This window comes from Protopterus annectens, chromosome 10.part0, assembly GCF_019279795.1.
Source record: "Protopterus annectens isolate FY-2018-M chromosome 10.part0, PAN1.0, whole genome shotgun sequence".
NCBI lineage: Eukaryota > Metazoa > Chordata > Ceratodontiformes > Protopteridae > Protopterus > Protopterus annectens.
Genome location: NC_056744.1, coordinates 189,691,836 through 189,712,247, shown reverse-complemented (window position 1 = coordinate 189,712,247; position 20,412 = coordinate 189,691,836). Strand labels below are relative to the sequence as shown.

The 20,412-nt window shown below is 38.2% G+C and overlaps 1 protein-coding gene across 2 annotated transcripts in view; it reads left to right on the top strand.

Moving 5' to 3' along the window:
- Positions 1-20,412, top strand: part of KIF19 (kinesin family member 19) — a 1,202,512-nt gene that overhangs the window by 932,384 nt on the left and 249,716 nt on the right. For both annotated transcript variants that reach the window (XM_044085136.1, XM_044085135.1), the window contains exon 9: positions 4,225-4,347. In XM_044085136.1, the coding sequence (XP_043941071.1) occupies positions 4,225-4,347 (123 nt within the window). The remainder of the gene's footprint in view (positions 1-4,224; positions 4,348-20,412) is intronic.

The following is a 20,412-nucleotide window of genomic DNA, read 5'->3' as shown; positions in this document are numbered from 1 at the left end:
AAGAAAGTTTGGTCTCTTCAACTCCATTAATGGAGTTTTCATTGACTAAAACTAGTTGCAGAATGAATTATGTATTTTTGTGGGAACAAGTGGATGTTACCCCTAAACCGAAGACATACTGTGATGTGCTGCAGTGGATTTATTACATGCTACATGCATTCCTCCTATTATGCCAGCCTTTAAGGATGGAAACGCTGTCTACAATAATTGTGACCCTCAGCTGTCAATGCCTAAAAAGGCAGAACACTTATTAATACCAATCCTTGCCCTCTGGACTAGAAGAGTGTATGTGGTTGTGCAAGTACTTTGTTTAAGGCCACTACTATTGTTTTGAGAAATTACACCTGGGCTCATACTCAAACATTTTGTATTGCGGTAAAGTCTGAGATTTTAAACTCTACTTTAAGCAGGGACATTTTTTTAGCCCTGCTGCTACTCAAGTTCTCCAACAGTTTGATGACAGGGGGAACCACCTCCATGTATAATTTGCCTAGTGGTACCCCACATAACTCTTTTCTAGGATCCTGGGCTTGGCAATTACTTTTGTGATTGGAAACCAGAAGTCAAAGAGCTATGGCTTATCAAGTTTGCTACTGATTGCAAACTGGGTGGTATTCTGAATGGCTCCCTATTGAATTCTCGAGACTCATTTTGTTAAGTCCCTAGATTTAAAAAAAAATGAAAACACAGCAGAAGAGTGAATATTGAACATGGCTCCTCTCCTTTAAGCTCAAGTCCCTCCTGCACCCCCTGATGTGGGTAGAAATACCCCAGACCTATATATAACAGCTCCAATATCGCTGCACCTCAGAGAAAAGGAAGCAGTCTGAGAAACTATAATCTCAGATTTAATGTATGTCAGTTCAGAATTTTGACTATTCTATCTCCTTATCTTGGGACTCACCAAATAGATCCTGAGATTTTAAATGGTCACCATTCTGAACTCTTCGATTGACATTCCTATGGTAGCAATGTGTTCATCAGAAAAATGACAGGTGTGATGAAAATGGAGTCAAAGTCAATGACAAAAATGTAATCTTATAATTTGTAAATCAGGCTTCCCTACTTCACACCATATAAATGTTGTTGGCCTTTTCCCGGTTAGAGGTCGCCACAGTGGAACTCCGGTCTGCTAATGATTGGCAGTAGATTTTTTATGGTGCTAAGTTGCCAGCCAGACACCCAACCTTCAATGAAGGCATGCCCATTCACACATGTCTTTCGAATGCCATTCGACTGCGGGGAGGACATGCAGACTCCACCCAGAAAGCACACCAGCCAAGAATCAAACAGGAGAACCTCTTGCTGTGAGGCAACAACGCTACCGCTGCACCACTGCAGCTTACCATATAAATGATATGCCTTAGAACATGCAGACATTAGAAATCTGGGCAAATTCATCATTAATGAACTATCCTTAAATCACCATCTAGCAATATTGGTTAGAAAGTATTCTCCCTAGCACAGTTAATTTCAATGGGCATCTCCTCTAGGTCCAAGAAATTCCTTGTTTCTCTGTACACACACCCATCATTAGGCCGTTGACTGAATACAACACTGTTCAGTATGTATCTCTCCAAGTGCCTTGTAAAACTAGACAGCGAAGGAGAGTTTTCTAAGTAAATCATTGGACTACTCTCACTAAGCCACCCTCACAGGCTAAAACCCCTCCCATTATAGTCTATCTCATACAAGTTGTTGCATAGTAGTCTGTGTGACCTTTGGTGCTATGAAAGACCTCACACCTTTGAATCTTCTCCACAAAAAATACAGCACAATGAATACCCATATCCAAAACTTAATCCTTCATTCTTACCTAAACAGGATCAGCTGACAGGCTAGAAAGTTAACCCATTGTATCCCATCCTTTGGAACAGACTCTTGTTCATCAAACATGTTAACACTGTACATACCATGAAATCCACATTGCATGAGTGGATGGGTATAGCTTTCCCTGACTGGGGTAGCTAATTTATCACAATCCTGTCAAGTGTTTTTATTTTTTCTTTCTTTCTTTCTTTCTTTCTTTCTTTCTTTCTAGACCAAGCTTCTTACTGGTTACTAAGACCACAATCTTAGTGAGTACTTATTCCCCTCTTACTTTATTCCGTTTTGTATCAGGCACAGATGCTACTTTCTCACCACTACCAAGCCTAGCCTATTAAGAGCACAGCAGTGATATTTATATGATGCCCTTTCTCTGCTAATGGCTTCCATCTTACTCCTATTTTTTAATATTCTGTTTTTGGACTTTGCATCGTTATTGGCCTGCATTCCATGTCACTCCTTCTTGGACAAAGTGACCTCCTTTTCCAGAGACTATAGCCAGCTGTTAAAGGGGAAAGGTTACTGTCTTAGGGGACACCTCTTACTAAACAGTCTTTGTGCCTAAATCATCCTCCTGTTACTTTAATGCATGGTGCAATATTTACAGTCCTGGGTCCAAGTTAAGTGCATGCTTCTGTACACCCATGACCTAGTTAGATTGCCACACACCCCTTAGAAAGTTAACACTTCAGTTCCAAATGCAAGATCTTTACCCCTAGGCCTTCCCTAAGTGTGCTGGCTCAGAGGGACTCTTCTGGCCCCTTACCCTGTAATAGGTGAGGTGAAAGAAACCAGTTGTCCCAGTCCTCCCTGGCTGGATTTGAAGTGACTGAGCTGCTAATCAAAGCCAGGTCATCTGGGTCATGGGCTCAACACTTCTATACCAGAAGGGCTGTTTTTATCCACTTTTTGCATGACACTGAGCCATTAGATCATGCACTGTGGCACCTGGAAATAACCCAATTCCCTTACAGAATCTTTATCAGTTAAGAAAAGGAGTGTTTAAATGTAAAGTATGGCTTCAAATAGTGCAGCTGTTATTTTCATTTGTTTGTAACAGAAAAGTATGCATACATTTGATGCAGTGTAGTTTTTGTTTTAGTTGCATCCTGTGAAATTAGTTCAGAGTTTTAGTAAAATATGAAAGATACATTTCATAACGATGTAAGATCCCAAAGCAGTAGCATTACTGCAGATGCCGTGTAACAGCATCTATGATGGCACTGTGGTCTAGCAGTTATTACCAACAGGCTAGTGCATTTACCAGACAGTGTGCAGATGGCCAAACCCTTCTTACAAGCCATGTGTAGAGAAAGGAACGACAGCTTAGAACGTTGTATCTAAGGGGATGAAAGTAGAACACTATCAGCAGAAGGATTCTGGAATAGCAAAGTATTAAGTAGGCAGGGATGTCCTTTCCAGTAGCACAAGACACATCCGAGAAAGAGCAGATAATGAGATGGAAGACAAAGGCAGAGAAGGAGTTGTCTTATGGATGGGCATTAAAGAAATGGACAGGAAGAAGGAGTGATAAATTACTGAGTGGATGCACATAGAGAAGACTTCAAGTTGTTTATAAGCACCAAGATCCTTTTAAAACAATATGCATGGATTCATTGTGTCTCGCTGTGTTTACTATTATTTCCTCATTCCCCCATTCTGTCTACCACATGCAAAAATGTGCTGTCCATTTTCACATGGTATTGCATCTGACAAACTAATGCCCAATCCAGTACCAGTACCCCCAGTTCCAAAGTCTGGTTATTGGTTGCATAATATTAGTTTACATCTATTCAGTAGAGATACGTTACCTTTCAAGATACAACTAATACTTGTCAGCCAGTGATCATTTCAGCAATGTATATTGTGTGATTCTTTTCCAGCCATTGTTTTTTCACACTTGTGCTTCTAGACTGCTTCGTGATTATTCAGTGCTAATTAGATTATACTAAATTATTTATATAATTGCCAGGTTTACTTTTTCTCAGAAATTTAACTCTGAGCCCAATATTAAAATGTGACTCTCATACATTTGTCTCCCCATACAAATAATGTGTCACTCAGCTACTGTGAAGCCTTTTTGACAAAAATGATCATTTTGAAATGTGCCATATGCCATGACTGTGTAGTAATGTGTCCACTTAGAAATGGATTTTATGCAACATGGGACAAACTACTGAAATGAACTATAATACATTTTTGAAAATGGTTATGTATGCAAAAATTACTGAAAGAGGTATCTGTTGCATTAAGTGTTCTACAGTGTCACAAACATATTTGAAGCAGATGGCTTAGGTCATGCTTTAATACCCTGTTCATTGATCACAAATAAAGGAATGGCAAGTATTTTTTCTCTGTTATATTCCCACAATTAGTAATGCTTCCTCCTGTTTCCAGGATTCATTGGGAGGCAACAGCAGAACAGTTATGATAGCTCATATAAGTCCAGCGAGCACAGCCTTTGAGGAATCGAGGAACACACTAACCTATGCAGATCGTGCCAAAAATATCAAAACAAGGGTATGTAGTCCACAATCTTAAAAATGTGTTCCTTTTTTCTTTTTTCCACTGTCACTTCTTCTGTTTGACACTTTTGTTTTGTTATTGTCATGCAACCACACCTTTCCCATTAGTCACTGCACTTTTCTTCATCTAGTAATGCATTTTTCCATGTGGGCATTTGACCTCCCCATACCTGCATGCCATTGTCTACTAGGTTGCAACTGAGTGCACTTTAGAAGAGCACCTTACATAAGCTAATCTATGGATCATTTTAGGCAGGATATGAAGGAATGGTGCTGCAAAGCAAGGCCATAAACTGCATTATTTCAGAGAAACACAATCACCTCATACGTGTCTTGTATGCATGAGCCAACAACCTCTCTGACACATCAGTTATAAAATGGACACTCTACCAAGAGAGGTGTACATTTTTCTGATCTGCATTTCTGGGTTAGAGCCATCCTTTTGTCAACCTGTTCTTAAGACAGTCGATATTCATTGGACTGCATTCATATCTATACGTTTCTTGATTCATCCCCTTTTTTCTACAATGCTTTATAAAAAAACCCTGTTATGTACATCAGCACACCTGTAAGATATTAATGCTTTATAAAAAAAACCCTATGCTTATAAAACATCTAATCAAGCAAGATATTAATGCTTTATAAAACCTTGATGTACATCAGCACACCTGTAAGATATTAATGCTTTATAAAAAAACCCTGTTATGTACATCAGCACACCTGTAAGATATTAATGCTTTATAAAAAAAACCCTGTTATGTACATCAGCACACCTGTAAGATATTAATGCTTTATAAAAAAACCCTGTTATGTACATCAGCACACCTGTAAGATATTAATGCTTTATAAAAAAACCCTGTTATGTACATCAGCACACCTGTAAGATATTAATGCTTTATAAAAAAACCCTGTTATGTACATCAGCACACCTGTAAGATATTATTACATTTTCCTAGTGGTGGGAGTACCTGCAGTTGTTCACATCCTGTAAAGTTTTATCAAGACTTCTTCTCTGCATTGTCATTCATACACTGGTCCTCACAGACAAATTATATTTTCTTCTTATTTGATAAATATGATGCTGTCAGCCACCAAAATTAAGCTGTTTCATATGGATTTATTGTTTTTAAATGATGTAATATATTCTCTGTGTAAACAGATGGATGTCCAAATTATGCAGGAAGTCAAAGATAATTAAAAGGAAAAAAGTGGCTGTACAATGGCAGACATTTTAAGCAGACTTTATAATATTTTCTGTGTCAGTACAGAATATGTGGATATTAGCTGAACCTACAGTTTGGATAAGAAATAAAGTGTTTCAGTATTGTGGCAAATTATGTATTCTAAAAGAACATTGAATTAGAGTATAGATCATGAAAAGCCACAATGAAACAGTTTTGTACTCATTGCAGACATCTAACTGAATATACTGAAAAAAAGGTTAAATGAAAGGCTGTACAGGTTAAAAAAAATCTCATTGCAAAAGCACAGACTACATTTTATGTTCATGCAAATGGTTCATGGGAGCCCTATAATTTTGACTAGTTCTCATAGAAAGTCTGAATACTGCTATATAATCATATGTAAGACAGCTTGCAATTTTCTTTCCCAGAGGCTTAGTTTCTATTCTTCTGTCTTGCTGTGCAGTGTCCCCATATGTCTCTGGGATACCACATCCTTCCATTATCTTTATGAGGCATCAACAAGATAACTCCCCGCAAATGAGGTTGTCAACCCCACATAACTTGCCTGATGAGGTTTCCTTAGATGCAAGGATGATGTTGTTCGAATAAACTATTATAAGCAGTCACAAAGGTAGGAATTTTGGCTTAGAGAGTTACAACCCTATACCAGGTATGCTGACATCACACAAGCAGGATGGCCTACACTGAGGCCTCCAGTGGTGGAGCAGGACCACCCCCATTTTTGCCCATAAGCTCCAATCTGACCACTGCTTTCTGGGCTCTAATCTCGACCAGAGTCTCACGCTTCACCCATCCATACCTGTGTGACTGAAGATCTATTTACAGGAGCTATTTTGTAGACCTTGCAAGGCCTTCTACTATGTCAGGCAAGATAGCTTTTTCAACAGGATGGAAGACATTGGCTTAGAGGAATGTCTCTTCATCTACTTCTACTGATAACTTGTTCTTACAGAGTTTGAGACACTCCATTTTCAGTTGGAAAGTACCCTCAAACATCTTCTTATAAAATTAATGAATGTTTTGGTCTCAAGGCAAGAGAAGTCAGTTTGAAGAAAGTGTTTATGTCATAACATGAATAACAATTACCTCTGATTACTGGTGACTGTGGGTTATTAATAAGACATTCTAAACAGGCTAGCCTTTTTTTCCTCCTGGCATTGTATAATGCAGCTGACTGCATCCTCAGCAACAAATTCTTACTGAAGAGAAAGATAGCATTGTCTGTGCTTATCAAACATTCACACTTCTTGTCAAAGGCATAAACTTCTTCACTCATGTAGAGAATATAGAGAGACATAATTGTGTTAGCAGACCTGGTTCTCTATTACCTTGAAAGTCCTAAGGACCATGATGACATTTTGTATACACATTTTCCTACAGAACTTCATGTCTTTAAAATAACTTGCTGCCCGTTATTTGAGAAGTCTGTCAGCTCAAGAATTCTGCATGGAAATGCTTTGTGGGCTTACGAACTGTAAGGTGGAAAGTGAAGGGTCTGGTGCTATTCCAATCAAGTAGACAGACAAGAGACTAAAATATATTTGTCTTTCTGGATATAATGTTAATGCTTGTTATGAAGCTGGAGCTTGTGTGTAAAGCTGAAAAGAACCAACTAGACTTACTAGGTCATGTATCTACACACAGCATTCATGACAGAACCAAACTTTTTGAGTTAAGGTGGTCTGTCTCCTGCATTGCTGTTGGCTGTCTGGAAAGGCCCCTGGCAAGTGTGGGGAAACTTGCAAGCTCTGAACTCAGTCATTGGAGTTTGTATTAGTAAATGACATATTTACCTCAGAATAACAAAGTTGTAAAAGAAAAAAACAATGTCTGTTGTTTGTGCATATGTACCTGACAGTTATTCAGAGTATTCAGCCTGCTTAAAGATTGGGAGGACAGTGCTCGAGAGACTGACCCTAAGGATTCTGTAGTTATACTGGTAATAGTTATTGGGAGTTATAGAGGCACCTCATGATGGTCAGATTGGGAAAAACATTTTGTGTGATCTAAAGTTAAATGACAGTGTCTCAGGACTTCTGTGCTAGTAGTGGACTGTCCTTAACAAATACCATGTTCATTCACAAGGATGCTTACAGGTGTTCTTTGTGCCTGACTTCTTGGGCTAAAGGTCAGTGACTGACTTTGTGTCATCAGACTGACAACTACACATTTTGAATACTTAGCTCAAGAATGGTACTCATGTTTCAGCTTTCACTTAGTGCTAAGCTAAGTCAGATGGCTGGGGCAGCAGCTGCGCAAACACAGAAACTCTAAATGTACAGTGAGGTTGTGTTGGGAATACCAAACTAGTATTTCTGTGCTCATTTGGTTCAGGTCTCACCTTCAAAACTGCTTCTCCCAGTTACCAGGGAGCTGGGGGTGTGAAGGCTGAATGAAGCCTATTCAAGGCTTGAGTTGTGGAAGTGATAAAAAGAAAGTGTGGTCAAAACATGGATGGTACTCAAAGTGGTAGTCATGGGACAAAGTTGTTGATACTAGTGATGAGGAAATCCATTAGATGAAAAAAAGAAAAAGGCCTTCCCTGTTATGGTAGCAAGGAGGTCCCCACATATGACTGCCTGAGAATATTAAGCCAAGAAGGTAGCAATTGTAGTAGACATTGAACCAAAGACCAGATGTGTATGTGTGTGTGTGTGTGTGTGTGTGTGTGTGTGTGTGTGTGTGTGTGTGTGTGTGTGTGTGTGTGTGTTGGGGGGGGGGTGATGAGGCCTTGAAAAAATGTCTTTCAGAAGGCTATAAAGAGGTTATGACAAAGCATCCAGTGACTCAGGTGGAATACCAAGATATTGCCAAGGCTGAAATCAGCCGTGGTGAAAATTGCTTTCCTAAGCTAGAAGCTACAGTTTTTCCCAGCACAGAGTAGATTGTCATCTTCATGGAAGGCAGAAAGGCTACCTCAGGTAGAGGAGTTTAAGTATTTTTGGCACCTTTTTTTCACAAGCGAAGGTAGAGGGAATTGGGAGATTAAACTGTAGATGGTTGCAGTGGTGGCAATAATGTAGACATTGTATCAGACTGTGGTGGTGAAACAACAAATGAGTCATAGGATGATGCTATGAATTTAAAGATCAGTCTGTGCCCTATCTTCAGCTATAATCATGAGCTCAGGGTAGTGAAAATTTGAGGTTGTAGCTATAGGTTAGCATAAATAAGGTGCTTTCACAGGGAAGCTAAGTTTACTGTTCATGACAAAGTGAGGACCTCCTCAAGCTATTAAGAACTCAAAATGCAGTTTCTGTTTCTTCTACGATGAGTGGAGGTAGTTGAGTTGGTCTGGACATCTTATGATTATACTTTATGGGTGCATCCCATTGAAGGTGTACTAGACATTGTTCATTGGGAAGAGGTTCTGCGACAGACCCGGAACAGATCCAAATGGCTTGTATGGGTCAGCTGACTGATGATGCCTGGGGATCTCACTAGATGATCTTCTGTTAATGATTGGCCATGTTTTCTTGCTCAGCTTGCTATCAAAGCAACTCTCACCAGTACAAGCAGTTTAGAAAATTGTTTTGTTCTTCATAGGCAAGTGAAAAATAAATAGTCTAGATGTTGCATGGTACAGTTGTGTTAGATGAACCTGTAGGGCCACTTCATATTTTTCCTCAACTTAGTCCTTATAAAAAGATTGTACTGTAGCTAACAATTAGCAGGTGATCACCTAGATATGAGCACTGAATTATGTCATGTGTATGTAGCTTCTGATAAATTTCCACTATGAAAATAATTAATCTCATATCAAAAAGCTGAGGTTACTAGCAGAGTGTTAGTTTGTTTGCATCTGGTAACCGGGGATGTCTGAGAACAGGCTATACTGAACAGAGGTCCAATTAGAAGAGCTCCATATATCTGAACAGCCAATTAAAATTTGCAGTAATGATAGCACTTTAAAAATGCATGCAAGATGTAGGTAGCAAATACAAAATGAGTTAAAAAAATCAGGATCAATGAACAAGTAACTGCAGCAGAGTTAGGAGTCAATAATAATATCCCAACTACTGAGAGACTCCTTCTTCTTCTTCTTTCTGCTTTTCCCGGTTAGGGGTCACCACAGCAGATCACCTGTCTGCTCATGATTGGCAGTGGAGTTTTACGGTGCTGATTTGCCAGTCCAGCGCCCAACCTTCCACAGAAGGCACACACACGCACACTCACACCTAGGGTCAATTTAGAGTGTCAAATCCACCTACAGCATGTCTTTGGCATGTGTGAGGAAACCGGAGGAAACCCACGTGACCACAGGGAGGACATGCAGACTCCACACAGAAGGCACCCCAGCCGAGGATCGAACCAGAGAACCTCTTGCTGTGAGTTGGCAACACTAACCGCTGCACCAATGCGGCCGCCCTACTACACACATCAAAAACCTTACTGATGCAATCACTACAAACAGCAACAAATATGCCAGATGAATTAAGTCATTAAGCAACCATACAAATTACCTACCCCAAAAATATTTACCACTGCAGTAAGGATTTTTACAGAAGGGCAATCTCACCCCTCTACCTTTACAGTTATACCAACTCTGAAACAGTACAAACACAAAGAATAAGAAGCAGTTGATAATAATATTTAATAATATTATTTCCCCTTGTTCCTACTTGCAAATCTGCTAGTTGGCAAGCTATTAGTGAAATATTTGATGATTGGGAATTGCAACCACCAACAGCATTCAACACGAGGGGGGGGGGTTGCAACTTGAAGAGTTGAACCTAATGAAGTGCCATTAACTTTTCAGGTGGGCAATTTTTCCCAGTTACAGTGATGGCAACGTAGCAAGGATATTTCCAAAATCACCATGTACATATAAGTCACAAATAAACACTGAGTTCAAGACATCATTATGCATTTGTAGAAGATGGACACTTTCTGAATGCATTTTACAACGTAATATATTGTAGGCTGAAACAGTTGTTCCTCTCAGTAATGTTACTCTATGCAGAATGTTTGGGTGGGAATCATTTTCATCCTTTTAGGTAATTCCAGGACTGCACTTTCATTCTCAGTATAAGTTGACTTGATTTTTATTGCTTTTTGAATATAGCTTTCAACTGTTACATGGTTTGCACATTCGGAAATTCTTCCATGCTTTGTAGGACATGTCAGCAAATGTGAAGTCTTTGAGGTGATTTTTTTTTTTTGCATTAATTATATGAATTTTATTAAGAATGTCTTATAATAACAACATTGCATCACACATTGAAATTTAAGCAACCACAATATCCCATTAACATATGCATCACAAACACTACAGACAATCAAGTAACCATGCTATCTCTCCTGTACAAATTGCATAAACATCAAACAATTACATTTCCCATCTCCCCTTCACTGTAATATTTTCTCACCCTAACCCAAACATTGCCTACATTCCTACATTCATTTTTTGATTATGCATTTTTGAGCTTTTAGAATGTCTGATACTTTCTAAGATTGATAAGATGGTCTGTAATTCATCAGCCAGTCTACATAAACTGTCTAATGGAAAAATACTCCACCAAATGAATATACGACCTATTGTGTATAAGTCTTAATCTAATGTAGTAGTGTATACAACCATAGTTATGTACTGTAATGTGTATTAGAAATGTATACAATGTGCTGAGATAGGACTAAGCTGTGGAACAAAGTTAATGGGCACTGTATAACCGACCTACCTATTCAAAACTGTGTAGCGATAGATGCTTTGTGCAGAGATATGACTATGTTGTGTTAAGAAGCTAATATTTAGTGAATAATTGATGTTGTACTGTCTTTTCACTCTGTGCAAAGCACTGCTTTAAGAAGTTAATGGATACTGGATCAGTGATGTTTTGATAAGGTACTGTTCTACTTCATCTCTAGTCCCTTTTTACCATCCTTCTCTTATTTCAGACATACATATCCCTGATTATCAAACTACAAAACAAATTTTGTTCAGAATCTAAACCTCCAATTCTACCTTCTCGGGTTAAGTGCATTTGGGTCACGATCTCTGATAGCAGCAACTTCTAATACTTTGTTTGTGTTTTGCTTTTCATTAGCAATAAACCAGACCCCCTGGAGAGTACACCACTTAGGTCAACTGCTGGGTTTAGCCCTCCCCCCATGTCCTATACAGTCCTCTCACTAAACAGACCCTATAACTACTACTATCAATACCTAACTCTATCTGTGTAATAAGTCCGTATCTGTAAGCACATCTTCAATAATTTAGTGGAACGAGTACTGTTGTTATTATGGTGCACACAGTTATTAACTCTACGTTACTCATATCAATGAGTAACCACCCAGCAAACCACACAACACAGTGTCAAACATGCAACCACTGGATATGTAAATCAGATCACACTCTTGCCGGACCCGTTTTCTGCTTCAGTTGATTGTTTTTTACTTACTTTTTCACCATATTGCTCACCTCAGACATCAGCCCAACCTGCTCTGTTCGCCCTCACTATGCTCGAGCTCAATCCGTTCCCCTACCCTGCCTCTATTCCCACCCCCTGGTATGCTACATTTAGCAATAACAAGGCCATACCCACCATGCTCTCTATCCAGTCATTAGGCTTATCAATTTACCCCCTCCCACACTATATCCAGTGAACAATTACAGGCATACCTAACCTCTGCTACCCCCAAACTACTTCAACTACTAACCAAAAATACCACCCTGGATAATATTTAATTTGTACCTGCAGACAAATAAATATACTAAACTAATAATGTTCACTAAAATGTTGACACTCCATTCTTTTGTACTCATATTCCTCATAATTGTAGATAACCTAACAAACTATCACAACCAAATAACCATGCCCTATCTCTGTCATAAAATCACATCAAACTACTCTCTTCACACACACACACACACACACACACACACACACACACACACACACACACACACACACACACACACACACACACACACACACACACACACACACGCACACATGCACACCACCCACATTAAAATATCACCAGCTATCCTAAAAACAGGATTTACTGATTTAATACCTCCAAACCAATCATGTTCACTAAAATGTTGACACTCCATTCTTTAATACACATATTCCTCATAAATGTAGCCAACCTAACAAACTGTCGCAACCAAATAACCACGCCCTATCACTGTCATAAAAATCACATCCAACTACTCTCCTCACATACACACATACATCACCCACATTCAAATATCACCAGTCATCCTAAAAACAAGCTTTACTAATTTAATACTACATATGTCACCCCAAGTTAGACAACTCCAAAAAATGTCTCCTATAGATACCACAAACAATTATCCAAATGCTTCCAAACACTAATAAATATAACTACTAAACTAAAAATAAGTGGAGATACTCATCCAAACCCAGGTTCTGACTATACCCTACCATCCAATCCTCAAGTACATAATGCACTCAACATATCTTGTAAAAGCTCAGACTTACTCCTTCTAAATCTAAATCTCTAAAGTGCCATCAATAAAGTCCATAAACTCAATGCCACCCTCTTCTTCTACCTACCTGATATAGACATTTTAACAGAAACCTGGTTAAAACTACGTATCATAGGCAGTGAAATCACTCCTCCAGGTTGCAACATAATCAGGGCGGACAGAAAGGAGTGGGGAGGAGGTGGAGTAGCAATACATTTTAAGAACATCCTCTCACTACAACCACTAAACCTTAGTATACCAAAGATAAATAATGTAGAGATCCTGCTAACCAAATTACAAATTAACCAGAACAAATATGTATCATTGCCACCTGTATTCCACCAGATAATAATATCACCATAACAGAGCACATCTTCCAACATATTTCAGACACCATCACCCAGGAAACTGTCATCATGGGCGATTTTAATACAGACTCTGTCTCAAAAACCCAACCAACCATATAAATCTCTATGGCTTCACTCAATTTATCAAATGTCCAACCAGAATAGAAAAAAAATCAAATAGGCATTCTCTCCTTGACTGGGCCCTGCCAACAAACCTCAACACTATCAAATAACTGGCTATCTACCTGATAATCTATGTGACCATCTGCCAACCTACCTCTTTAGGAAGCACACCAACCCTACCAAACATAACACTTACTGCCATATCTGCAATAAGAAAAAAATTAACCCTCAGGATATAATATACACTTTAAGAAATAAAAATTGGACTCCTCTTAAACATGCTCCCCTAGATGACACAGTAAAGCAATTCAATTGAACCTTTCTTAACATTCTTGACAGACTACCACCTCCTGGAATAGTCCTAGTCAAAGCAAAACATGCCCCATGACTAATCAAGGAAATACAAAACCTTTGATAGCTAAGAGACAAAACTTGGCAAACATGGATCAGTAACAAAACCCAACCAAACCATTTAGCATACCAGCAAATCAGGAATAAGGCCAAATATCATATTAAGATAGATAAACAAAAGTACTACACGAACCTTCAATGGAAACATCAAAGAAACCCCCCAAAATTCTGGAGTATAATCAGTAATATACTTCATCGCGGTCCGACTTCAAACCCCCCCCCACTCCTAATTTGCCAGCCAGTACAAACAATGTTGCAGAACAATTTAATAAATTCTTCGCAGAAGGCATTCTAGCTCTAACCAACAGTAACCAAACCTACCATCATTTAAAAACACCCACAACAAAAAACATTAATGAAAATACATTCTCATTTCGGACAGTCCCACAAGCACCATAGAAAAGTTTTTAAAATAAATGAAACCCACTTCCCTAGCAGCGGATAATCTCCCGCCAGAAAACTTGAAACTAGCAGCAGAAGCCATATCATTCCCAGTTTCAGTACTTATTAATTGCTCATTTACTGAACAGTATATCCCAGTCATCTGGAAAATCTTTTACATTACTCCCCTACATAAAGGTGGAATTTCTACTGAAATCACAAACTGCAGACCCATAGCTATCCTCTGACCACTGTCCACATCACTTGAAATGTGTATTCATTAACAACTTCTCCACCATCTGACAGCAAAAAGCCTTGTGGCCAATTCACAACACAGTTTCAAACCCTATCATAGTACTGCTACCGCTCTCCTTAGTTTTACCAATGCCATCAGTCAATGCAGACATGAAGGCAAAGTAGTCTCCTCAGTCTTTCTCAATATGTCAAAGGCCTTCAATACAGTTTCCCATCCTAAGCTGTTGACTGCTGTTACCACCCTTAAGATTAGTCCTTCTGTGGTCTCCTGGTTTCAAAGTTACCTAGCAGGTCACCAGCAAGCAATTAGATGGCTGCAAGACCTCTCCCTTCTACTGTCAGTCATACTTGGAGTCCCACAAGTATCTATCCTAGGTGGTCTTCTTTTCAGCATATTTGCAAATGATCTTCGTATGACTTCACCTCTAGCTTCTATCATCCAATATGCAGAGGACTCCACTCTTATTTGTGCTGTAACCACCATTCAAGATAATACCCAAAAGGCCTTTACAGAAATTGAAACTTGTCTAAACAACTTACAGCTTAAACTTAATCCCAGTAAAACCAAACTCATGATCTTTCAACCCTGTAGACCATCAGAACCCCCCGCCCACCTTCTTTATTACTACTGTAGTAATACCACATTTATCCCGAATGACAAGCAAATCTTTCGGGAGTCATAACATACAACAAACTCAGATTTGCTGTACATATATCTCAAACAGTTAGGAGGATACCAAAAAAATGGGAAGCCTATATAGAAACAAAAAATTCCTAACAGATAATTCTATCACAGAAAGAACCAACAAGACTACCACGGCTGTTAGCATAAACTTTAATAAAATACAAGTAAAAAAAAAACAATGGATAAGTGCTTTCACATTATATACACTTCTTCAGATCCATTTATAAAACCAGAGCAACATGTTTCTAAAACAGAGTACACAATCATAAAACAAATCAAATTGTCAGCCAATAGTATCAATTTCCACCCCCTCAGGCCAGATTTTAAACAAATACTAGCATTAATCCCTGGATGTTTATCTGCTTGTAGCTTAAATATCCATTTTAATTCTATCTGCTCTACTTGGTTAGTCAAATAACCCCGTCTGATATTTTCCTTTAAACACTGTAGAACTTTAAAAGAAAACAATGACCATGGTCTTCACTAATATGCTTGGCTAATGCATTATTCATATTCATGATCTTAATGTCATGCATATGATGTAATAGCCTTTCTTTAACTTTCTTCACTGTCTTTCCGACATAAAAACAAGTACATGCATCACAGGTTGCTAAATAAACCACACGTGATGTCTGACAGTCTACGTAATATTTTGATTTGAAAATAAAATCAAAACTAGGGTGTTTAAAAACCTGTTGTTTCGAGACTGCAGAAATGTACCTGCTGTCTTGTCATAACTAACTTGTAAGTTACCTTGATTACAAAGCAAATCTTTTTGGTTACTACATCTCTTATAACCGAACATGGGTGTGGAACCTACTAAGTCAGCTACTTTAGCATCAGTAGTCAAAATTTGCCAGTTCTTACATATAATACTGTGTATGAGGTCCACAAAATTAGTAAATTTAGTAACAAACCTCAAACCTTGGTAAGACGAGGCCACATTAGCACGACCAGTAGCAGATTCATCTGTATAACCACCTGAATAATAAGGTTTACCTGTTTTACATCTATTGTCTATCACCTCACTTTTGATATTATCTGTATTTTATTGTAGCCTTTAGCCAGAAATCATGTACTAAGTGACCCCATCATCCCATTTGAGTATAGCTGTCACACATCATTCCATTCAAGTACAGCTGTCACACACTGTGTGTGTGTGTGTGTGTGTGTGTGTGTGTGTGTGTGTGTGTGTGTGTGTGTGTGTGTGTGTGTGTGTGTGTGTGTGTGTGCGTGTGTGGGTGTGTGCGTGTGTGTATATGTGTGTGTGTGTGTGTGTGTGTGTGTGTGTGTGTGTGTGTGTGTGTGTGTGTGTGTGTATGTATGTGTGCCCTAGTTAGGTATACCTAATGGCTAGTGTTACTCCTTAGGTACAAGAAACACAAAACCTGAATTCTCTACCAATACCAGCACTTGTGATTCACAGAGTTGAGTCCATAGCTCTCAACTGTCCATATTTTCACAGAATATTTGGTTCATACTTTTGGTCCATTTCTCTTAAAATTTGTGGTTTTCTGGCAAATCAATGAGAACTGAACTCACTAAATAATGATAGCTCTTTAAGTTTAAGTCTTTCTATCTTTCAGGAAATAATATGTCCCTGGTTTTGGCCTTTGCCCCCCCCCCATTAATTTTGGCTTTTTCCTGATTTCTTGTGCTGCAAAGTTGAGAGATTTAGTTGAGTGTCAAGTGGATTTTACAAGGAGCTGAGAACTGCAGGGGAAGATAAGTTTAGTGCTGCATATGGCAAGTCTATTTGCATTTGTAAACATTTGCACAACAGATGGTATGCTTGCTTTTGATGTAGAAGGCTGTGGGTTCTACTCCCACAGTAAACAGATGGATTGCTGATACTGTACTCTGTTGTACGTTAAAGGGAGTGGATGCTCCAGTCCTATTAATGTCCTCCTTTGGAGGAGATACCTAGTAACTATGAACCTGTTATCAGTTTGCCATCCATTCCCTATTGCAATATTAGTAGCTTAGCATTTTTTTAATGTAACATAGGCAATGTATTCTTCAAGGGCAACAGATACTTTATTTGTAGATGAAACAATGAAATATAAAGTTGTTTGCTTGCAGCAACCTCTTCATTAGTCACAGATCCCTTTAATGTGGAATTGCTTAGATGAGTTTTACTTCTGCAAAGATTGTGCATATTTACTGATATTGGTGGACTGTAATGATAAAAGTTTGAGTAGACTTTTATGATGGAAATGTTCTAAATTGGACAGTTTTGTCATTATTGGTTCACAAATTTTGTTTCATTGCTTACTGGAAAAATATTCAAAACAATAAAGTTAAAATACGCTCTAACAAGTGTGCTGTATTATACAAGGAATATAATTTAATACAATCAGGAAGTTGAATCAAAGAACGTATGTATGCTTGCATGGTCCTAGATATGTGAGCAAGGGGCCTATGTTTTGAAAACAGCCCAAAGGTAATCTTTATCCACCACTGGCCAGATGCATTTTCTTGAACGTGGGTTTCAGTGCTGTTTCAATGAATGTGAGTTTCAAGGGCAGAGAAGTTGCAATGCTAGGTCTGTTTTCATTGTGAGACTGTATGGCTTTGTTTGGCAGATGTCTGGGTTTATGCTATAAAATTTAAAATAAATGTTTTAAATGAAATCCAAATAATTATTGTAAAAGTATAACTCAGTATGCACATTGTGGTGCACATTGGAATGGCTGCAGGAAGATGATGGGGGAGCCCCATTTGACCATTATTTTGTGAGGGGGGAGGTGTAGCAAACTCAAAAACAGCCCCAGGTGGTACAAACTCCAGCTATGCCACTGTACACCATTGTCATTCTTTATAAAAACTCTCCGGCCTTGAACTTCCACAACTCTTAACCTGTTATCAACTAACCATGGCTCACATATTAATTTATCAAGCTGAAAACTTACCACCTCTTAGAGACTTACTTCAACCCTACTCTAATCGATGTACACTTCACTCAGCAAACAAATCACTATTACAGATCACTAAATCAGCAAATACTGCAGGTGATTCTCTGTATTCACATTATATGGCAAAAAGTTGGAACACTCTCCCACACCCCATCAGAATCACTAATGACCCCATACAATTCAAAAAACTTCTCAAAACACATTTATAAGACTCATGGCTATGCTCGTGTAATAGCCCAGGTTAGCTAATGTGCTAACTTCCTTTCTATCACTCTATCCTGTAAATCTCAAAGTCTCTTTTGCTCACTTAACCTATCCTGTGATAGTTCACTACTAACCTAATAAGCTTTTGGAATCCATAGAATCTTGCCTACATAGGGTTATTGGTTTATATTTGTCTGTATAGTTCAATGACTTGCATTGAATTTGTATTCTAACGTATCTATAACAATTATGTTATCATGTTGTGGAGCTTTTCCCCCATGGCCTCTGCTGAAAAATAGTTCTATCGCAGTTGGACTACCCTGGTAAACAAATGTAAAATAACATAAAATAAAATAATGTGTTTGCCAATGATGTTCTTTAAGATGATTTCATGGTTGTAGAGTATTCAGTACCAAGATTCATATCTAAGATCTCTGTTTGGAAGACAGTAATGCATCGCAAAGTATAAAGGTAAGCTTCTTTCTGGATTATGTAGAATAAAATGAGTGTGTCTTTACGTATATAGTTATCAAGTAGTAATTTATTTCAAGTCCAAGATGCTTCTAGCACTTTTGAGCTAGCTGATCTACAAAATGTTATATAACCTTACTGCAGTGGGTTTACTTAATTAAAAAATCCCAAGTACTAAAGGTGCATCAAACAAGAGCAAAAAATGAGAAAAGAATTTATGCACCACCAAGCTGAAGCGCTGTATTGTAATAATCTCCACAAATAACAGCGTGTTGGGCGTATGTACGTATTTCTTGAAACAAATTATAAATTCCAAGATCTTTCAGAAATATAGTGAAACAGCAAGTCTATTTAGCAATTAAGACAGCACTTACTTCACAGAGTTCTCATCAGCTATGCTAACTTACTTTCACTCTTAAGTTATAGTCTTGGTTAGTAGCTCCCTTAAAAACTTCAGGATTGATGCCAAGTTAGCAAATGCTTTCAAACTGTAAACTGAAGCCCTTTTTCATTAGTCCAAGTCTCATTAAAACCACAAAAAAATTGTATTTCACAGTTTAAAACAACGCTTACTTCCACAGGGCTCTCATCAGCTATGCTGACGTGCTCTCAGTTCACAATAAGTTCTGAATAATAGTTTTCTTTAAAAGCTTTAAAATAAATCCCAAACTAAAAAGCTCGCTCTGGTGAGCTTATTTAGTAAAACACACATGAAAAGCGCTTTCGGCTGTTAACCTTCTTCAGGTCGATGAAATTTCAGTTTCTTAGTTTCAAAATATAAAATAACTACTAGCCATTCAGTTACTTCCATCTTTTTGTGAGCTAATCATGTTCCTTGTATTGAGTACTTTACTTTGGTTTAGCTGAGACACGCCTGTTTCTTAGGATTGGTTTTAAAGGGACTACAGCATTTATCCCAGGTGACTTGTGTGCCTTTAAGTTCAATATCCATTTAATTTCTTTATTCTCCATCAAATTTTTAATATCACCTCCCCTGTTGGTTACTGATATTAATTCAATAACCTGAAAAACAAAATTATGTGTGGGATGGGCTATGACATGATTTGCTAAACTATTTTGCTGATCCCGATGAATAATATCCCTTTGGTGCCTTAGAATATGTTCTTTAAATCGTTGGTTCAATTTTGCAATATAAAACGTTGTACAGTCCTTACAGGTTGCAATGTAGACCAGATGTTGTGAGGTGCATGTGGCTGAGACTTTAAAATTAAAATGTAGGCCTAATACCAGATGGATGAAATTAGGTTCAGTGTTAATATATTTACAAGCCTTGCATCGTCCACATTTCTTAGTGCCCCTGGCATGGGGAGGTATAGTACTAGTCGGTCCTCCTTTATTACATAATAAACGTTTTATATTAGAAAAATGAACCGACGATTTAAAGAACGTATTCTAAGGCACCAAAGGGATATTATTCATTGGGATCAGCAAAATAGTTTAGCAAATCATGTCATAGCCCATCCCACACATAATTTTGTTTTTCATGTTATTGAATAAATATCAGTAACCAACAGGGGAGGTGATATTAAAAAAATTGATGGAGAATAAAGAAATTAAATGGATATTGAACTTAAAGGCACACAAGTCACCTGGGATAAATGCTGTAG